A 20430-nucleotide genomic window follows, 5' to 3' on the forward strand; every position below is an offset into this window, starting at 1 on the left:
CACAATGTAATCCGGGAAATTTAACGGAAAAGGAAGCTGATATTCTAACCTGTTGCTATTGGTTCTCAGACAGGAAGTCTCACAATATCTCCATGCTGATTGGTCAGAATGCCTGTTCATCTACTCTCGCGGCGACGCCTTCCGTACAAATACACGGTTAGCGGGATATTTCACGAGTTAATCGCGCTTTCTCCTCTGAGTGTGGACATAGAGTTAGTGTCCCTCCGCACATTTTGACACAAAAGGAGAAGATCAAGTTGCTGGAGAGAGCTGCTGTTTTCTCGGGGACGAGTTACTTCACACTTTGCCAGAATGCATGTGCTTAAGCGAGGTGAGCAGTTTTGTGTTGTTATGGATCAGGCCTCAGTTAGCTTCAGTGCTCTGTCAATAATAATGTGGATTTACCAGTCTTAATGCAATGTTATGCTTCCTCTCTCTGACTCTTTTATATAACATACTATCTAAACTCAAACGACATGCTGGAGTCAGTGCAGCACTGTTAAGCGGTTAGGTTAAAGTTAATTTACTAAGTCATGCTTTCTAGTTAACCACTGTCACTAACAGGCTACAGACAGGGTTTATTGTTCTGACTAACTCATCTGCCAAATTAACAATTAACATGTATAACCAGTTAGCCGTGTACACGAGCATTGCCTAATTAAATGTGAAATGTTAGCCTTTCTGCGTGTTATTGCTATGAGCCTTTGTCATAGTTCGCGCCAAAAGATATAATTGAACAGGCCTTCCTGCATGTCACTGTGTCCCAGTGAGGCTCTGGTCGAGACATTGTAGGCTGAAGACCAGGAAGAGTTTGTCTGCAGTTATATTTGACAAACACTCACTTTAAAAACGTGCAGAAGTAGCTTTTTGTCAACTAGTTGATGTTAAACTGCACAGATAATGTAAAAATCACAAACTAATTTGCTTCATGACTTTATACAGAGCCAGTTTTAATTAAAGGAACAGATACAATTATATATTGTATCATTTAACAACAAGGCAAGGATACACACAAAGATTACCCTAGCCTAGATAATTCATTTCTGGCAAATTATTTTTGGACTTGTGGAATGGCAGTTTCAATTAGACCATGGGCGTGTTCATATTTGATAAATAATTAACATTTCCTTAATTATATAATTAAATGTATACCTCCTTTTTTTAATTGAGGTTATTTGCTTTCCTTATTGCAAAATCAATTTTCCACTGGGTGGCTTGTAATGCAGAAAAGGAAAGTGTTAAAAGGAAGTAAATGCAAGAAGATATTTTAGACAAATATGTTGAAATGAGAAAAGGTTTAAAAAAAGATGAAGACATCTAATAATATAACAATAAAATGACGTGCATCAACTCTAATTGTATTGTTAAAAGAAAGTAAACTGATGTAACAACCTTACTGGCTTCATTATGATTTCTTATTAAGGCAGTTTACTGTTAAATCTCTACTCTTATTGTATAATTTTGATAACTGTCTGTACACATTGAGGATTGTGTTAACTGAAGTGTTTATTTGTCTCGTTTTTCAGATGGACGCCAGGAGCGCGTCATGTTCGATAAAATCACCTCCCGAATCCAGAAGCTGTGCTACGGGCTGAACTCTGACTTTGTGGATGCGACCCAGATTACGATGAAGGTGATTCAGGGTTTGTACAGCGGCGTCACCACCGTGGAGCTCGACACGCTGGCCGCTGAGATCACCGCCACCCTCACAACCAAACACCCCGACTACGCCATCCTGGCCGCACGTATCGCAGTCTCTAACCTGCACAAAGAGACGAAGAAGGTGTTTAGTGAAGTGATGGAGGACCTGTACAACTACGTCAACCCATTAAATAAACGCCACTCTCCCATGATCTCCAAGATGACGCTTGACCTCGTCCTCGCGAACAAAGACCGCCTCAACTCGGCCATCATCTTCGACAGAGATTTCTCCTACAACTTCTTCGGTTTCAAGACTCTGGAGCGATCCTACCTGTTGAAGATCAACGGCAAAGTGGCGGAGCGTCCGCAGCACATGCTCATGAGAGTGTCTGTGGGGATCCACGGGGCGGACATCGACGCTGCCATCGAGACCTACAACCTGCTGTCGGAGAAGTGGTTCACACACGCATCCCCGACGCTCTTCAACGCAGGCACCAACAGGCCTCAGCTGTCCAGCTGCTTCCTGCTCGCCATGAAGGATGACAGTATCGAAGGCATTTACGACACGCTGAAGCAATGCGCCCTCATCTCCAAATCAGCGGGAGGGATCGGAGTGGCCGTGAGCAACATCAGATCAACGGGGAGCTACATCGCCGGCACCAACGGCAACTCCAACGGGCTCGTCCCCATGCTGAGGGTTTACAACAACACAGCGCGTTATGTCGATCAGGGCGGCAACAAGAGACCTGGAGCCTTCGCCATGTACCTGGAGCCCTGGCACTTTGACGTGTTTGACTTCCTGGAGCTGAAGAAAAACACGGGAACGGAAGAGCAGAGAGCCAGAGACCTTTTCTACGGCCTGTGGATCCCCGACCTGTTCATGAAGAGGGTGGAGAGCAACCAGGACTGGTCCCTGATGTGTCCCAGCGAGTGCCCCGGGCTGGATGAGTGCTGGGGGGAGGAGTTTGAGAAGCTCTACACCTCGTTTGAGAAGGAGGGGCGGGTGAAGCGTGTGGTGAAGGCTCAACAGGTGTGGCACGCCATTATTGAGTCCCAGACCGAAACGGGCACGCCGTACATGCTGTACAAAGACGCCTGCAACAGGAAGACCAACCACCAGAACCTGGGCACCATCAAGTCCAGCAACCTGTGCACAGAAATCATCGAATACACCAGCCACGACGAGGTGGCCGTCTGCAATCTGGCATCCATCGCTCTCAACATGTACGTCACCCCTGAGAAGACATTTGACTTTAAAAAACTAGAACAAGTCACCAAAGTGATCGTGAAGAACTTGAACAAGATCATCGAAATTAACTTCTATCCCGTGCCTGAGGCGGAGAAATCCAACAAGCGCCACCGGCCGATTGGAATTGGCGTACAGGGTCTCGCCGACGCCTTCATCCTCATGCGTTTCCCGTTTGAAAGCCCCGAGGCTCAGTTGCTCAACATCCAGATCTTTGAGACCATTTACTACGCCGCCCTGGAGGCGAGCTGCGAGGCGGCCGCTGAGCACGGCCCCTACGAGACGTACGAGGGCTGCCCCGTCAGCAAAGGCATCCTGCAGTACGACATGTGGGACAAGACCCCCACCGACCTGCTGGACTGGAAGCTGCTGAAGGAGAAGATCGCCAAGCACGGCATTCGGAACAGCCTGCTGCTAGCCCCCATGCCCACCGCCTCCACCGCTCAGATCCTGGGCAACAATGAGTCCATCGAGCCCTACACCAGCAACATCTACACCCGCAGGGTGCTCTCCGGAGAGTTCCAGATCGTTAATCCCCACCTGCTCAAAGACCTGACGGAGAAGGGGCTGTGGAGCGAGGAGATGAAGAACCAGCTGATCGGGCACAACGGCTCCATTCAGGTACTCATCCACATCATGGAAAATGCTTCGTTTTGTCAAGATATTGATTTAATTACTTTGTTTGAGTGGTATGATCACTCTGCTGCTTTTTCTTTTTGGTAAAGCTTTGAGGTTTTTTTACTTTTAGTAAAAACTGTTGACTGTCATTTGATCAATAAAGCTGCTGCTGTCAATCTGTTTCCGCTCTTAATTTGTTCTGACGATTGTTTGTTTTCTCCCAACAGGACATTGATGGGATTCCAGATGACATCAAGCAGCTGTACAAAACCGTTTGGGAAATCTCGCAGAAGACCATACTCAAGATGGCTGCCGACCGCGGCGCCTTCATCGACCAGAGCCAGTCCCTGAACATCCACATCGCTGAGCCGAACTACGGCAAGCTGACCAGCATGCATTTCTACGGCTGGAAACAAGTAAGGGAGCTGAAAGTAGAAGATAAGTTATTACTATGAATGCAACAAAATGTGTTAAACCCTCCTCTTCCTCTCAGGGTCTGAAGACAGGGATGTACTACCTGAGGACGAAGCCGGCTGCCAACCCCATCCAGTTCACGCTGAACAAGGAGCAGCTGAAGGAGTCCCAGAAGGACTCGGAGGAGGTGAAGGAGCTTAACCTCGCTGCCATGGTGTGCTCTCTGGAGAACAGAGACGACTGCCTGATGTGTGGGTCCTGAACGCCTCACAGTCCTGATGTTATACACCTGTAACTACTCCAGAAACTTGAGCAATTATCTCTGAACACACTGTCAGAATGTATAGAAAATATTTTATTGAATAAGTGTTTTGTCGACTCGCTTTATGTCCAATATTAACTACAATATGTTTTATTTTATGTTGGAACTCGAAATTAATTTGTAATAAAAATGTTTTACATGCAAGTTGTTTCATCCTGTTCCTGTGAGCTGGTGGGGAGAAAACTAAAAACATTTAAGCTAAAACACATAACTAGCATAAAGAAAGGTAGGACATGTGGGTCGAAAACATGTTGCCATGAGGAGCAAATATTGAGCCTTTACTTCTAATGGCCAAAGATTCATTGTGAATGAGCTAAAAAATACTTGTATTCAGAATGTCAACTCAAATAGTTGCATGTTTGGACTTCAATTAAACCTTTTATTTTTCTCTGGTGTTTGGAAATGTATGAAATCTAAGTAGAGTGCTAAACACTTATTTTTTTATCATAGAATGAACTCAGTGCGTTTTGGTATGTCTGGTGTTCTGTACACTGAACAAAGCTAATTATTTGCGGTCAGCTGTTGAACTGGTTTAGTACCACTTGTGTAACTTGGCAGGGATATCGGATATGGAACACTTGTCCTAACATTTAAAGGAAATCACACGTTCTGATAATTATTTTTAATATATTTTTTATAAAATAATGAAAACATAATTTACACTTTTAAATGTACAAGTTATTATTACAACCCAAAGAAAAACAATTTCCAACCAATATGTCGTCTGCATCACGCAGCCTGCCACAAACAGGGAAATGCCAGAAAATAAAACGACGAGGAATCATACAGATCAATTTTGTACAGAGATCAGAAGTCAAACGGCATACACAAATAAAAACACAGTACCCTCTCATCTTCACTACTGTTTGCAACAGTGGGAATGTGTTAAAAAATAAATTATCAAAATATTTAACATCTAAAAAAAACAAACCTAGTTATAATATTACCATTGACCGTAATGCATTATTGATTTGTTCAATAAGGATCGTTGTGTGTGCTTTAAATAGCTTCAAATTATACAGAACATGAACAAACTTTAGATTAAAAAAAGAAACCTTGGCCCTTGTAAGCAAACTAATAAGACCGTCACAGCGAGGAGCAGGAGAGCGTCACGACAAGAAGAGGAGCTTTCTCTCTGGAGGATCTGAACATTTATTTCAGAGAAACTGGTCAAGGTATTATTCCGGAACCGACGCAAAAAGGTCCAACAATTTAAAAAAGTTACTCGTATCAAATCTGAATAACTGCAGAGGAGTAAAGGAGCTGAAAGCAGAAGGAAATGAGTCCGACTACAGCACATGTTCCCTCTTGAGTCTGTGAAATAAAATAGTTTTCCAGTAGAAGTGAGCGATAGTGTGGCCAAAATCATGGAAGTGTGTTATACTGTAAATCAATACTAGATTTTAAAACGTTTCTATAGTTATTGTCAGCAGTATCAATACACAGGTATCAGCTGTGCTTTCTGCCCTCCAAAAGGAATGTGACACATCGCTCCAGAAAGGAATCTATTGATCCAATTTGTAAGACTGATATAAATAGTTTTCCCTTCTGTGTTTATGACAGTTTTAACAGATGGAAAAAAGGGACATTTATCTAGATAAACCCCCTTGTTTCACAGATCAAATAAACGTTTCTTCACCTGCTTTTAAGTCAGAAAACAGTTAAGATCAAATTTAGAAAATGGATCACCAGATTTAGTTCTCTCACTTGCCTTTCAGGACTTACATTTTATATGAAGATCAATTGAGAAACTGTTTATATTTTTCTGTTCAAGCCTAATTCAGCAGATGAAATGCCTCTGAACAAAGTATTACATCAATAAACGTTCCTTACAATGACCTTATCACTACAATGGTTTTAACATTTTGGCAAAACCCATTTTGACATCCTCTCAGGCTTGAATGTGTCACATCGCCCACTCCTAACTGATGGTTTAGTTTATTCAAAGCGTTGTGAGGAACCTGAGCGATTAGGATTTACAGTTCCAGTCAGACCAGAGAAGAAGAGACCTCCGGATCATAAGAAGTAGCAGATGATTCGTCAGCGATATCAAAACTGACAGAGGAAGAGTCATCCTCTGCACGGATGTATTGTCCATTCAGTACCAGCGTTCAAAAACATTATTTCTGTATGAAAAATAGATATAGTAGACAATATCGGTAAGCAAGCGAGCGGTATAAATAGTGTCTCATGTGTTCACTTGGGTCATCACAGAACACGGGGACAAATCCTCGCACACAGGCAGAAGTGTTGTGGGTTCATGTACAGTAAATGTTTCCTGTAAGCACACGTGACCAATGGCAGCGTCGTTTAGAGTTGTATGTAAAGAATAGTTTGACATTTTGGAGAATACCATCACTCATTTTCTAGCAGTGAGATTGACACCACCCTCATATTTGTCTGTTAAAAATGCAACCCTACAAGGTTAGCTTAGCATACTGACTGGAAAGGAGGGAAACAGCTAGCCTGGCTTTGTCTACAAAGTCGACTTTTCAGCACATTAAGTCTATGTTTCTAAATGTTTTGCCCTTTTTGGCCAAGAAACTGTAATTGCAGGTCTGTTTTTGGATATCAATTGCAAGAATCAAATTCAGCTAAGACTCCTTGAAGTAACTAATCTCTTAGCCACAACAGATAGTCCATTAGACGAGGATTTGTCCCTTTAAATAGTTTTTTTTTGGGTATTAGATTATTTAGATATCATAATAATAATAATACATGGGACTTTTATAGCGCTTTTCATGAAACTCAAAGACGCTTTGACAGAGTTAAGTAATGAGCTTTAGAGGTGCATGTGGGCCGTCAAGCTGGCTGTTCTCCCCTGTATGAGATCTTTATGATAAAACTAAAACCTCTAATGATGCTACTACAAAATGTCAAACTACTGCTTTAAATATTAGGAAACAAAGTTGATTTCAAAGACGTACTGGGATGAGGACTCAAGGTTAAAATAATTATCCAGTCCATTTAGATTTGAGATGAAACGGCACTGCTGAAAAACAGAAGATAATATTCAAAACAATGCACTACATTAGAGATATGGAACTATAATTAATATCACTGAGCTTCATGACATCGACCTTTAACACCCACACAGCACGCCGATGGCTTGTTTCACATCTGAAGGGCCACAGGTTCATCCATGTAAACGGAGGAGAGAAAAATATCGTGGCCCACAAGATTTCATATTATAGTAAACTAGTTTGTTCAGCACTCGAAACGTCCCATAGCACACGCTCACACACACGCTCACACATGCACGCTCGCGCACACACACGTACGCTTGCGCACACACACACACACACACACACACACACACACACACACACACACACACCAGAGGGGAATAAAATGCTTCGTGAGCACAAACACTGTTGTGCCATTACGTTTCTGAGAATTCGCTGTACCATCAGTTACACACACTCACCCACCCCTCTTTAGTACATCAATATCAGTACAATATGGGTAATATTGATACATGAGAACAGGCATGTATCTACAGTACAATGTCTGTAGAGCTTCCATTACTTCTAGTGCATTCTGGGAGATGCAGTCTGTAATGAGTCTTGTTGTTTTTTTGGCTGATTCGCTGCAGGAACAGTATTAGGCCTCTCCAGGTGATGATTCTCTAAAACAGTTTCCTCTCCTTCTCGCTCCTCTGGCATAGTAGCATATTTATATATATGAAAAGTATATAAGACTTTTTGACTTGAGTTTATAAAAATAAACAGGCTCAGAGAAAAGAGAGGGAGGCTCTCTGGGAGTGGTTCTGCATTTAAAAAAATCCAGTTTTTCTGTTTCCTTGCTCTCTTTACGGTTTAAGGCAGTCCAGTGGAAGCACCCCCCCCTCCCCTCCCCTCTGTGGCCGGGTGCTCTTTTCCCCCTCCTGCAGGAGTCACTCCCTCTTAGATTCAGCCTCGTACAATAAGGAGTTAGCCTCGTTGTCGCTCTCGGTCGTGTCGTTGTTATTATAAAGTCTGCTGAACTTGCGCAGCTGCTCGCTGGCCGACAGGCTCTCCACCTGCAGCCGCTGGTTGTTCTCCCGCAGGTTGGCCATCTCTGCCAGCAGAACCACTTTATCATGCTTCTCCTGAGGCAACAAGACATGAGAAAAGGAGATGAGAAACGATGACTCGGACTAGAAATGCACTGTTATTAAAGGGTTAGTTATTCATCATGAATCATTTGGTCTGCACAATGTCAGAAATAGATGAAAAAAAGAACATCCCAGTTTTTTAAAGTCCAAAATGATTGTGCCTTTTAAGCTCAGTTCCAAACCCAGATACATTACAGTGTGAGACAGACAAACTAATACATTATTTTCTTCTTCCAACTCTTTGATAAAGCAAAAATGTGAAAAGAAGAGTCTCACTCTTTCCAGATCATTGTTCAGCTGCTTTAACATCACTTCCAGGTTGTAGAGCCGCCCGGACAGATCGTTGGGCACCTCGTCACTGTAAACAAAGCACAGAACAGATGACTAAACAACGGCACACACTAAGAATAAAAACAGTGTGCAGACGTAATGTAGGAGGACAGGTTTTTCAGGTGTTTGTGAATGTGCATTCATTCTTGTGTAAGTCTGTTTGAACTGTAGCTCTTATACTAAGTGCTGCTCAATGGTACGACACACACACACACACACACACACACACACACACACACACACACACACACACACACACACACACACACACACACACACACACACACACACACACACACACACACCACACACAACACACACACACACACACACACACCACACACACACACACACACACACACACACACACACACACACACACACACACACACACACACACACACACACACACACACACACACACACACACACACACACACACACACACACACACACACACACACACACACACACACACACACACACACACACAAGTGTTTACTCTAGTGAAATACAGAGGAGTCAACAAGCTGGGGATTCAGTTCAAAGCCTGACAGTAGATTACCACCAGGTGGCAGCAGAGACACACAGTCTCTCTGGCTGTTCGTATCTACAACAAAGTGAGGTTCAGTTACCCGCTGAAGGTCGGCGTGGTCCGTGGAGTCTGAGGAGTCTGAAACTGGACTGGACTGACGACGGGTCTCATGTCCGGACCCCCACCCTGCGGCTCCGTCAGTGAGAAGAGGGAAACTGCTCTTTGTGCTGCAACAGACATAGAACCACACTTTGTAAAAAGCTGCATTGAAGAGGCTTTTTTCCCCAGGTTTCCCTCGGGGTACAAGACACAATCACAGCTCCTGGCAGCAGGTGAGGTTTAGGATCGAGTGTTGGCTTGAGTTTAGTGTGTTTGTCAGGGCTTTGTGAATGCAGAGCACACCAGGGACAGGAGAGAGAGACAGAAACAAACAGTGGCTGGGACGGAGAGAGAGAGATCGTCTACAAGGTTAAGACCATCGTACTGACATTTCTTTCTTTCCCAGGAGTGTCATGTGACAGAAGACAAAATCCAATGTCCCACATCCAACAGTGAGTTTTATGATTCTTAAATATATTAATGAATCCCATTTTTTTTCTTGCAAAACCATGGTTAGAACTGAGCATTCATAATTTGTGGAGATTTTGATTTGTTTAATTCAGCAATAAAACCATACATGAATTGTACATACAGGTTTTAATGATTCTTTTTGACATTTCTGATTTCCATGATTTCTCTGCATGTGTAATGTTTTGTTGTGCATATTACAGTTTGTGTGTGATGTGAATGGATGCTTTTGTGAGTTGAACAAACCTAGTCTTGAGGTGTCTGCTGCCTCACCTTCGTACAACTTAGCAGCGTTAACCAGGCTGGACCACTCGAGGCCGCAGGCTGTGTCAGGGAGAGGCATCAGCCCGGGGTCCAGCCTCCTCAGGGGGGGCACTTTGTCTCTTACTTCAGTGAGAGACAGCTCCGAGGCAGACAGAGGCACTGAGGGGAGAACAGCTGCAGTGAGTCAAATAACCTCCTCATGAAACAAGGACATACTGAAAGGTAGTGGAGCTTATGTAAGCAACAAATAAAGTGTACATAACAATCATAATAGGATTGTTTTCACTATTAAGCTCCTTGTATCGCCGCAGAATGAAACTTGGCAGCTTATACTCAACACAGCAGAGTAGGTTTTGTCCACTCTGTTTAAACTCACCCTTCTTGCTCTGCACGTGGACGTTAGAGACGGCGTGTTTGCGTGTGGGCAGCGTGCACGTGAACAGGACGTCGTTAGGCGTTGTCGGGTTCTCAGAGTTAGCGAAGCTCGCCTCTCTGCGCCCGCTGCACAGAGACTCGTCTGAAAAGGTGCGCTGCAGAGTTCGTCTGGGAGACTGAAAGGAGGAAAAGTGACGGAGATCAGAGCGTGTGCAAGCTCATCAAAGTAACGTGCGCTTACAGATCACATCAAATATATGCATATAACTATGTCACATTTCAATTTGAACTGCTTCCCTCAGGAGGGCGCTTGAGACTCCCATAAATCTTCAATAATGTATTCGTCCATAGTGCATATCTATTAAATACAAAGTTAATCATACAGGGCGACGCAACATCCCATAGTTGCTTAATTTGCACATTAGTACTTTGTGTCATAAGCCTGTTGGACTGTATATAATGGCATGATTCAACTTCAAGCCCTCCCAATGTTTTACTTATTTGTAAACTCATATTGATGGGGGAATTTGTACTTTGTGGACGATATAATTGTTCAAGCAAACTAAAGCATTACTGATCTAACTGTGAGGTGTTGGTGTGTTCCTCACTGGGTCTCTTTGGGGCGTCTCCCCCACGTTGTCCATGATGATCAGTTTCTTCAGGTCGTCTTCGATGGTGCTTTTGTACGTCCGTCGTGGAGAACGCAGGTCCCTCAGCGAGGCTCGGAGCCGAGGCTGTCCAAACACGTTCTTTGAGTTGGTGTCCACCTGCCTGAAGACACGAGACAAGAGGCATGAGAACCAAAAACACAAAGGGTATCTTCTCCCAACATCTACCGTCCACCAGGCGCCTTGGGGGACTTCTTGGAGGAATTAGATAATCTCCTCTCACACATCCCTGAAACTGGTCCTCCCGCTGTACTTCTCGGAGACTTCAACCTCCAGACAGGGAAGATAGACGAACTAACATCTCTGTTAACCGCCTTTGCTTTCTCACTGTCTCCATCCCCACCAACTCATAAAGCTGGCAATGTCCTTGAGCTCATATTCTCAAGGAACTGCTCTACTTCTAACCTCTCTGTAAACCCGCTCCACACATCCGATCACTTCTTCATTTCATTCTCTCTACCCCTTTCCAAACATAACGAACTAATCTCTTCTCATCCTGCACCTGTCCGCCGTAACCTTCGTTCCCTCTCCCCCTCTACCTTTGCCTCATCGGTTCTCTCAGCCCTCCCTTCCTCTGACTCGTTCCAACTCCTGCCTCCAAACTCTGCTGCAGAAACTCTCCTCTCTCATCCTCTCTGGACTCTCTCTGTCCTCTCACATCTCGGCAGGCTCGTCAGTCCCCTCCTGCTCCCTGGCTAAATGACGCACTGCGTGCTAATAGAACCATCCTTCGGGCAGCAGAGCGGAAACGGTGGAAATCCAAACACCATGACGACCTCCTAACCTATCAGGCTCTCCTCTCCTCTCCTCTTTCTCTGCTTCGATCTCTCAGGCAAAAAGCACTTTCTTTCAAGATAAGATCCAATCTTCCTATTCCAATCCTAAAAAACTATTTTCCATCTTCTCCACCCTCTTGGACCCCCCCAAAGCTCCTCCCCCCTCCTCACTTCTGTCAAGCGACTTTGTTAACCACTTTGAAAAAAAGGTTGATGATATTCACTCTTCTTTTTCTGACTCACCTTTACTCACCGCTGGATCACCAGACCCTCCTTCCACCCACACACTAACCTCCTTCTCCCCTCTCTCTCCAAGTGAGGTTCTTACCCTCATTACCTCTGCCCGGCCTACCACCTGTCCTCTGGACCCTATCCCCTCAAACCTCCTTCAGACTATCGGTCCTGATATTCTACCGTTTCTCACCCATTTCATCAACACTTCTATAACTTCTGGTCACTTTCCAAACAGTCTCAAGGAGGCAAGAGTAAACCCTCTCCTAAAGAAACCCACTCTCAACCCGTCTGATGTTAAAAACTACAGTCCTGTCTCTCTCCTCCCGTTCCTGTCTAAAACACTTGAACGCGCTGTCTTTAAACAACTCTCCTGTTATCTCCATCAGAACAACCTTCTGGATCCGTACCAGTCTGGTTTCAAGGCAGGTCACTCCACAGAAACTGCCCTCCTTGCTGTCACTGAGGAACTGCACACGGCTAAAGCAGCCTCTCTCTCCTCTGTCATCATCCTTTTGGACCTGTCTGCTGCATTCGACACAGTGAATCATCAGATCCTCCTTCGCACTCTCCAAGAACTTGGAGTTTCAGCCTCTGCACTTTCCCTCATCACCTCATACCTCAAAGACCGTACCTACAGGGTGACTTGGAGAGGGTCGGAGTCTGACTCTTGTCAATTAACTACGGGGGTCCCTCAGGGCTCTGTTCTTGGTCCCATCCTCTTCTCCATGTACACAAACTCGCTCGGATCAGTCATTAGCCCGCATGGTTTTTCATACCACTGCTACGCTGACGACACCCAATTAATTTAGTCCTTTCCCCGCTCAGAGACCCAGGTCATCGCACGCATCTCTGCTTGTCTAGCTGACATCTCTCAGTGGATGTCTGCTCACCACCTCAAGCTCAACCTTGACAAGACTGAACTGCTTTTCCTTCCGGGAAAAGATTGTCCCACTCTTGACCTGACAATCAACATCGGCACCTCAGTTGTTTCCCCGACTCAGACTGCATCTGAGATCCTAGATAACAAACTGTCCTTCACTGCAAACATAGCTGTTACAACCCGCTGCTGCAGATACACGCTTTACAACATCAGGAGGATACGTCCCCAACTGACCCAGAAAGCGACGCAGGTTCTGGTTCAGGCTCTCGTCATCTCACGCCTAGACTACTGCAACTCCCTCCTGGCTGGTCTACCTGCATGTGCCATCCGACCTCTGCAGCTCATCCAGAATGCAGCTGCTCGTCTGGTCTTCAACCTTCCTAAATTCTCCCACACCACACCACGCCGCTCCTCCGCTCCCTTCACTGGCTTCCGGTAACTGCTAGAATCCACTTCAAGACAATGGTACTTGCTTACCATGCTGCGAATGGATCTGGCCCTTCCTACATCCAGGATATGGTTAAACCGTACACCCCGGCACGTGCACTCCGCTCTGCATCAGCCAAACAGCTCGCTGCACCCTCACTGCGAGGGGGACCCAAGTTCCCATCAGCAAAAACACGTGGGTTTGCTATCCTGGCTCCAAAATGGTGGAATGAGCTCCCCATTGACATCAGGACAGCAGAAAGCTTACACACCTTATGGCGCAGACTGAAAACTCATCTCTTTCGACTCCACTTCGAGCGATAGAATTATTAACAAAGCACTTATATACTAATAAAGGACTGGCTTATCTAAAGCCAGTTAAGTAGCACTTGAAATGTTTGGCTCTATGAAACCTGATGTACTTATATGATTCTGTTTTCTTCAAGTTTGTATTTTGTTGGTCGAATGCACTTATTGTAAGTCGCTTTGGATAAAAGCATCAGCTAAATGCAATGTAATGTAACGTAATGTTAACAGGTCAATGTTTCAGTAGCTGGTTTTAGGCTCAATTAGAACTGAAGACACTCAATACCATAATCTGGTATGATCAAATGTTGAATTAGAATTTGTAGTCAATATCATTATTTACATTGTGAAGCTTTTCGGTAAAGTCTCTTTAACAGAAAAGGGAAAGGTTCTCTTTTGAAGCTCTCAGTCACTAACTTACTTCTTGCTGCTGTCAGAGCTGGTCGTCGTGGTGATGTTTGAGGGCGAGGAGCCGTTGTTGTCGTTCAGCCAGGCACTTTGTCTGCTCTTTCCATAAAAAGCCTTTGGAGCGGAGCTGGACAGAGGGATGGAGCTTAGATGAGAGGAAGTTGGTGTCGTCGTAGCAGCGCGGACGGGCCGGGCTTTCTCAGCTGTCGGAGTCTTGTAACCCTGCGGTGTGTAGGCCCTGAGAGGACACACAGGTGTACACCGGGTTAATGCATCACAATCAACAACAAACTGCTCTCTCTCTTTTTTTAAATAGATGAGACAAGTGCTAAATAGGAAGTGAGAGGACACAAAGGATTTGACATGTGCACCAAGTGTAGTACTAGAGGGAAAGCCTTTTCAGTTTTTTATGAAGTGATGAAGCATTTTTATTTAAAGAACATTTTCAATTTAAAATAAGATAATCAGATCACAGAAATGATTGTGCAGGGAAAAACATTTTCTTCACAGAAGATATAACTCCATTGTTTAAATAATGCATTTTACAAGGTAAGCGTTTCCCTGTTTCCAGACTTAATGCTAAGCTCAGCTGACCATGTTGATCTCCTCATTCAACTCTCGATCACAAGACCTAAACTCTTCCTTTATAAAGACCTTTGTAACAATCATGTGATCCTCTGGCATGTAAGGCTGACATACACATATCATTTAAAAAAGGATGAAAAAAAACGATATTAAGTTTGACTTTTCTGCTCTCTTCTGCCTTTCCCCATAAGCATAATTAATTCTCGTAGCATCGTCCTTTCCCCCTCTTTATTGATCCGGCAATAAAGACAGAGTGTGCAATTAAAGTTGAGGTAGCACTGTCTGCTTAACAACAGCATCACACAGCTATTGACCGGTAACAGCTGAGGAAAACATCAGAAGAGTTAGGAACTTCCATCATCCATCAAGCGACCAGACGTGTCTTTTATCCATCAAACCAATTATTCACCATTTAAAAACACACAAACAACATTTAAAAAAAAAAAACTGCTAAATTACCCAACTGAATTATTCATCATTTAGAAAGCAGTCTTTCTTTTGAAACCTTCTGACCAAAACAAAACATCAACACCATCTGTGAAATTGTTCACAATACCTGCGATGAATCATCAGTGTCCTTCTGTTTTTACTTAATATCTATATTTTGTTGATGTTTCAAAACATCCCAGGCACAGACTGCAGCATCAGAGTCGGTTGTACTGAGGCTTTAAACACAGAGGGTTTTAATCCAACACAGAGAGGACGAAGCCTTTGAACGCGTGTCTTATGTCTGCATGCAGTTATAATGTTCGGGGAAGGAAGAGCAGAAGGGATCACATGATGCAGCTGTACCAGGTTTAACCTGCTTTACATCCTTAATGTACCCTTTAAAGATAGAGTCGTCATACTATTGTGGTGGCACATAATGGCTGCTTCATTCATTTAATTCTTAAAGCTAAATACTCACACTCTCAATTGAGATGAACAGCATTAAAGGTTAAGGTATCATGTTAGAAAAATGCCATAAAAGATGCATCACATCAGAGTCGGCGTCTCACCTGGGTTTGAAAGCATCCATGTTTTCAGCGCTGGATCCAGGAGGCGGGAACGTCCTGGTCCGGTACCCTTTGTTCTGATTGGCTGCAGCTGGTATGATGGGAGACGACTCCCGCCTCCTCCCCTCCCCGCTGCTGCCGCTACTCCTCCCCACCGACAGCTCCTGCCCCCCCCCGTACGTCCCGAAGCACTGCAGGGGCTTGTGGCTGTTGGGCATGTTTACGAGGCGAGTGTTGTTGTAATGGGTCGAGGCGTCGATGCCGCTGTCGTTGGACCCCCCCTTGTTGAGATGGTCTGGGTCAGGTTCTGTTGGGTCGCCAAGGCAACCCCCAGGAACCCGTTCACCTGCAGGTCCCCCGTCGAACCAGCGCTCGTCGCTGTGTCCGCTGGAGGCGTTGCTGGACAGAGTGTTGCTGCTGGAGTGGCTCGAGTACTGAGTCTCGCCCTGTAGAGGACAAGAGAGAAACATTCAGAGACACTCAGGCAGGCAAGGAGAGAAGAAATGAGAGCGGGAGGTGACGAGTCTGACCTTGGAGTTTCTGTTTGGAGAGTCCTTCCCCGGGACATCCTGTCTGGTCGGTCTCCTCTGCCCCCCTCCACCACCCGGCCCCCGAGACGACGACGCTGGGATGTGCCAGAGGGGCTCTAGACAGAAACACACAGACACTCAGAGGATTAAAGCAAATGACACTGAACCGCCATGGTTGGATAAGAGGATTAAATACTTATAGCACATTTAAACACTGACCACCAACACACCCAATCACACCGTCATCTCTACTCGATTATCTACTCTGTGTACTGATAACAATAATATTTAAACAATTGAATACAGATATCTTGGTAATGCACTTTGATATAGTGTATACAAATAATCCAACACCTCTTAAGTACATTTGCTTTTACTTTCTATTGTCACCATGTCACCATCCCACATACAAGTGAGTGTAATTCATTTGCAAAGATTAAACGCACAATAAATGTAGTTAAAGTTAAGTATGATTAACTTACAAACTGTGTTTACATTTCTTGGCCACAGCCAACAGTTGCCAGAAAATTTGGAGCAACTTTATCAGTGATTAGTAGTCTTGTTTTGGCCACCTGATGAATGCAAGTCTAAAATGATTCAATCTCTTCTAGCTCAGTTTTTGGTCTCTACCAACTCCTAAAAAATATCTTCTTCACTATGTCAACCAGCTAGTCAGCTTTCCTGTCTGCTGTTAGTTTTTGGTGGCGTACCTGTTTTGCAGCGCTCCATAGTGCTCTCCTGACTGGTGAAGCCTGAGGAAGACTCTCCGCTGGAGGTGACGTCCACACTGAGGTGAGGCTCATACGGCAGCAGGGGGCGTTGTCCTGCTCCATATCTACACATTATATAGGATCATAAGAGGAGGGACGGCATTTGATTAATAAACACATAAATACTAATATGATTTACATGCAACTACTGAAAAATGTGAGTTAATTAGATTAGATTATGTCCTGACTTTACGCACGCACACAGACGGAAGGAAATATGTTCCTAACTGAAACTAAAACACACTACAATTATTCTCTTAAGAAAGCCCTTAAAATGTAGAGCTTGGATTTGAATTTCAGTTTCTGTTTTGCATCCTGATGGCAGTTGAATAAAACACATTTCTCCGGTTGGGTGAGATGTTACCAGCCTCCACACATTGAGGAAGAGCCGCCCACACAACAGATCCTTCCTCAGGGAGACAGTGTGTTCGTACACGTCTAACTGCAGATCTGAACACATTACTCTGCCTCATCTCATGAACACAGATAATCCGCCCCTAAGCACACACAACTGTTGTAATGAGTAATATCGGACATGTTTAGTCAAGATTACAGGAGTAACGGCAGGGAGGTCTGAAAACAAAAGGCCACACACACCTGTCGGGGGAGGGTTTGTAGCGTACGAAGGGGCCCGGTGTGATTCCAGGCGGCCCCATCGAGGAGAGGCCGACCAGGCCGGAGGAGGGAGAGGAGAAGCTGGCTGAGGGGTTCCTGTAGGGCAGCATCCCTGCAGGAGACAGGCTGTAGTGGTTCTCTGGGTAGCTCACTGGCCTGCAGGAGAGAGAGAGGGGGGGAGAGAGAGGGGGAGACGGTAACCAACAGAACAACAGAGAGACCACAGAGAGGGGAGGATGATACTAGAACACAAGAAGCTATTTTGCTAGATTGAGTTATAAAATGCTACAGAGCAGACAGCTAGCGGCAAGCCACCTGCCTGTCAATCAAAGTGGACAACACCTTAACTAAGCAGAGTTTAAATTCTTAAATATTTAGTTTTAGAGGATCACCCAGATAAATTAATTAAAGATATTGATGCTGCCACACCAAGTTCCTAATCTCTTTCAACAGATTTTCTGCCTTTCTCCTTTATCACATTGCCCCCAAAAGGATTTCACAGCAAATACAAAATAACCCAATTGGGTCTTTTAAGTAATCTAATGATACTAAATATATTGTGCACCGTCATTCTGAGTCTCACCTCTTAGAGTTTAGGTGCTGGGGCTCCCTGTAGGGAACAGGCATCAGGGTCTTGTGTGAGCGGGGCAGTGGAGGAGGTGGAGGGCCCATGGGGGCCCAGCGCTGCTGGTTGGGGGCACTGTGGAGCCCTGGAGGAATGGGGGGGCTGTCCCATCGCCACGTGGGGCGAGGGGAGGGTCTGTAGCCGGCTGCCAGAGGCTCAGGTTCTGGCTTCTGCTCCATGGTCTTCATCTCATACTCCTCTGTGCAGCCCCTGAGGAGACACACCACAAGGGATCAGAAGCCTGACATCCTCACCTTTCCACCATGATTTGGATCAGCTCAGTAAAAAGCAGCAGCATCCTTTCTGCAGCTTTATTAATCAACTCTGTGGACTCCAGCCTGATACCCAACCTAAATATGTTTTACTCATCATTATTTCATTCACACAGCAACTGACAAGCGGGCATAAGGCATCAAATATGCATAGAGGATGTATTTAAGATGAGGCCAAGAGAAGGGGGGAAAAGGGGAGGAGAGAGAGAAGGGCAGCCATGTGCCAAATTTTATTTTATGATATTCATTGCAATTTTGAAAGAGTCCAAGGAACTGTCTATATTACAATTATTTTGACCAATGGCTAAAATATATTCCTTTACTGTAATAAGAAACAAACAAAAATATAAAGATTTTTGAGTCTAAAACATTTTTGCTTAAGGCTGACTTAAATAATTTGAATCAGGCTTTTGTTTTCTTTACAAAAAAGGTCTTGATTCTTTCATAGTTTTGCATTTCATTTGCATGTTTTAATGAAGCGGCGAAGCGCCATCAACTGCAGTTCCGGAAATGGCCACTTGAGGCTGGCTCCAAAACGATCATGTTAAAATGCTCCACTTTACAGCCTGGTGCAAAAAATAGTTTTTTTCTTTCTAATTTGGCCTTGCTAAAACGCAAATCATGACAATTGCACAGCAGTACTTTTTAAATAATTATTACCCTGTTTAATTATATTAACGTGTATGAGTTAAGGGATACAGGTGGGTTCTGTCAAGTGTCGTTAGTGGCTAGCTAGCTATAAGCCAAATAACAGCAACAAATTGTAACCGGCATTTTCTTTACCAGAAAATATTTCCAAATAAATTGTACATTGTGAACAGTTTGAAATATTCTGAATAATGTAGTTTTTTTTAAGGATAAGTACAAATACACAAAATAACGCATTTTCTAGGCTATAATTATAATAAACCAATCATTTCGATTTAATTCACCTCAATTGTGTTGCTGAGACTAACAGATACAAAAACACCCAAACTAGCTAAATAGATACCAGCAGAAGTAAGAAGATATATTTTCTTTAGTGTGCAGCCTAGATTAATGGTAGAGCCTGGACACAATAAACCGTCCATCTGCTCTGTAACAAGACTGTCAAACATCAAACATAAACTGTAGGGAGATAAAAGAACAGACACCTATACATCTGTAGAAAATAACAATAGTAGTAGAGAACAAAGAATAATGGCAGTACCAAAAACAATACCCTAATCAATATCCATGAACACAACACGTGGTCAGGAGGCTTTGATCAATCAAGAAATACTACCATTACATATCCATACAGTAACATAGCAGTAGCACAAACCTTAGCGAGAGCAAAGCCTACAAATGTCTTCCATCACAGCAGCGGAGGAGACAGCTGCACACGTGGTCGAACACTACAACATCACGCCTTTCCCCCTCTGTACCCCTCCGTCTTGCATGAGCACGGCGGCGAGTCAGAGCGTAAAAGGAAAAACACTTCCAACTCCGCTTTCTCTTTCTTTCTCTCCTCCACCCACCTCGCTCCTCAGCGAGCGCTCCTCTGCCTCTCCAGCTCAATAAAGCCTGCCTCTCTCTCTATCTCTCTCCTTTCTCCCCCTTTCACTCGCTCAGTGCATTCATTTTTAATTAATCACTTCCACTCAGTTATATATTTATTTATTTTTGAGGTTTTCCTTTTTTTTTCTCCTGCAGATTCCAGGCCTTAATCTCATGCAATCTGCTTGCCTGGCACACATTGGCAAACGAGTCCAAGAGAGAAAGAGAGAGAGGGGGGGGGGGGGGGGGGGGGAAATGCAAGACTCTAATTATCAGCTGCTACTTGAGAGAGAGTGTGTGTATATGTGTGTGTGCGTGTGTGTCAAAGGGATTTTACTTGGTGTAATTAAACTGCCTCCAACATTAAAGATACTAACCACTGTGCGATCACACAACCAGCCACAATGACACACA

The 20430-nt window shown here is 44.3% G+C and overlaps 2 protein-coding genes across 5 annotated transcripts; one reads left to right on the plus strand and one right to left on the minus strand.

Moving 5' to 3' along the window:
- Positions 1–113: 113 nt before the first annotated feature.
- Positions 114–4385, plus strand: LOC117552128 (ribonucleoside-diphosphate reductase large subunit). The gene is made up of 4 exons (XM_034225376.1): positions 114–331; positions 1527–3508; positions 3733–3921; positions 3999–4385. The coding sequence occupies exons 1-4, from the start codon at positions 313–315 to the stop codon at positions 4179–4181; spliced, it is 2373 nt and encodes a 790-aa protein (XP_034081267.1). The 5' UTR covers positions 114–312; the 3' UTR covers positions 4182–4385.
- A 463-nt stretch (positions 4386–4848) lies between these two features.
- Positions 4849–20247, minus strand: LOC117552229 (signal-induced proliferation-associated 1-like protein 3). Of its 4 annotated transcripts, none has more exons than XM_034225568.1 (13): positions 19802–20247; positions 18185–18436; positions 17584–17757; positions 16927–17051; positions 16217–16332; positions 15690–16132; positions 14120–14344; positions 11017–11179; positions 10410–10584; positions 10043–10207; positions 9303–9429; positions 8614–8695; positions 4849–8331 (listed from the first exon to the last, which is right to left on the minus strand). In XM_034225568.1, the coding sequence occupies exons 2-13, from the start codon at positions 18412–18414 to the stop codon at positions 8137–8139; spliced, it is 2220 nt and encodes a 739-aa protein (XP_034081459.1). In that variant the 5' UTR covers positions 18415–18436; positions 19802–20247; the 3' UTR covers positions 4849–8136. The 4 variants fall into 4 exon arrangements, with proteins under 4 accessions (XP_034081459.1, XP_034081457.1, XP_034081460.1 ...); XM_034225566.1 differs by having other exon boundaries at positions 10016–10207; positions 19802–20238; XM_034225569.1 differs by having other exon boundaries at positions 10043–10192; positions 19802–20235.
- Between the last annotated feature and the right edge of the window lie 183 nt (positions 20248–20430).

This window comes from Gymnodraco acuticeps, unplaced genomic scaffold (assembly GCF_902827175.1).
Source record: "Gymnodraco acuticeps unplaced genomic scaffold, fGymAcu1.1, whole genome shotgun sequence".
NCBI lineage: Eukaryota > Metazoa > Chordata > Actinopteri > Perciformes > Bathydraconidae > Gymnodraco > Gymnodraco acuticeps.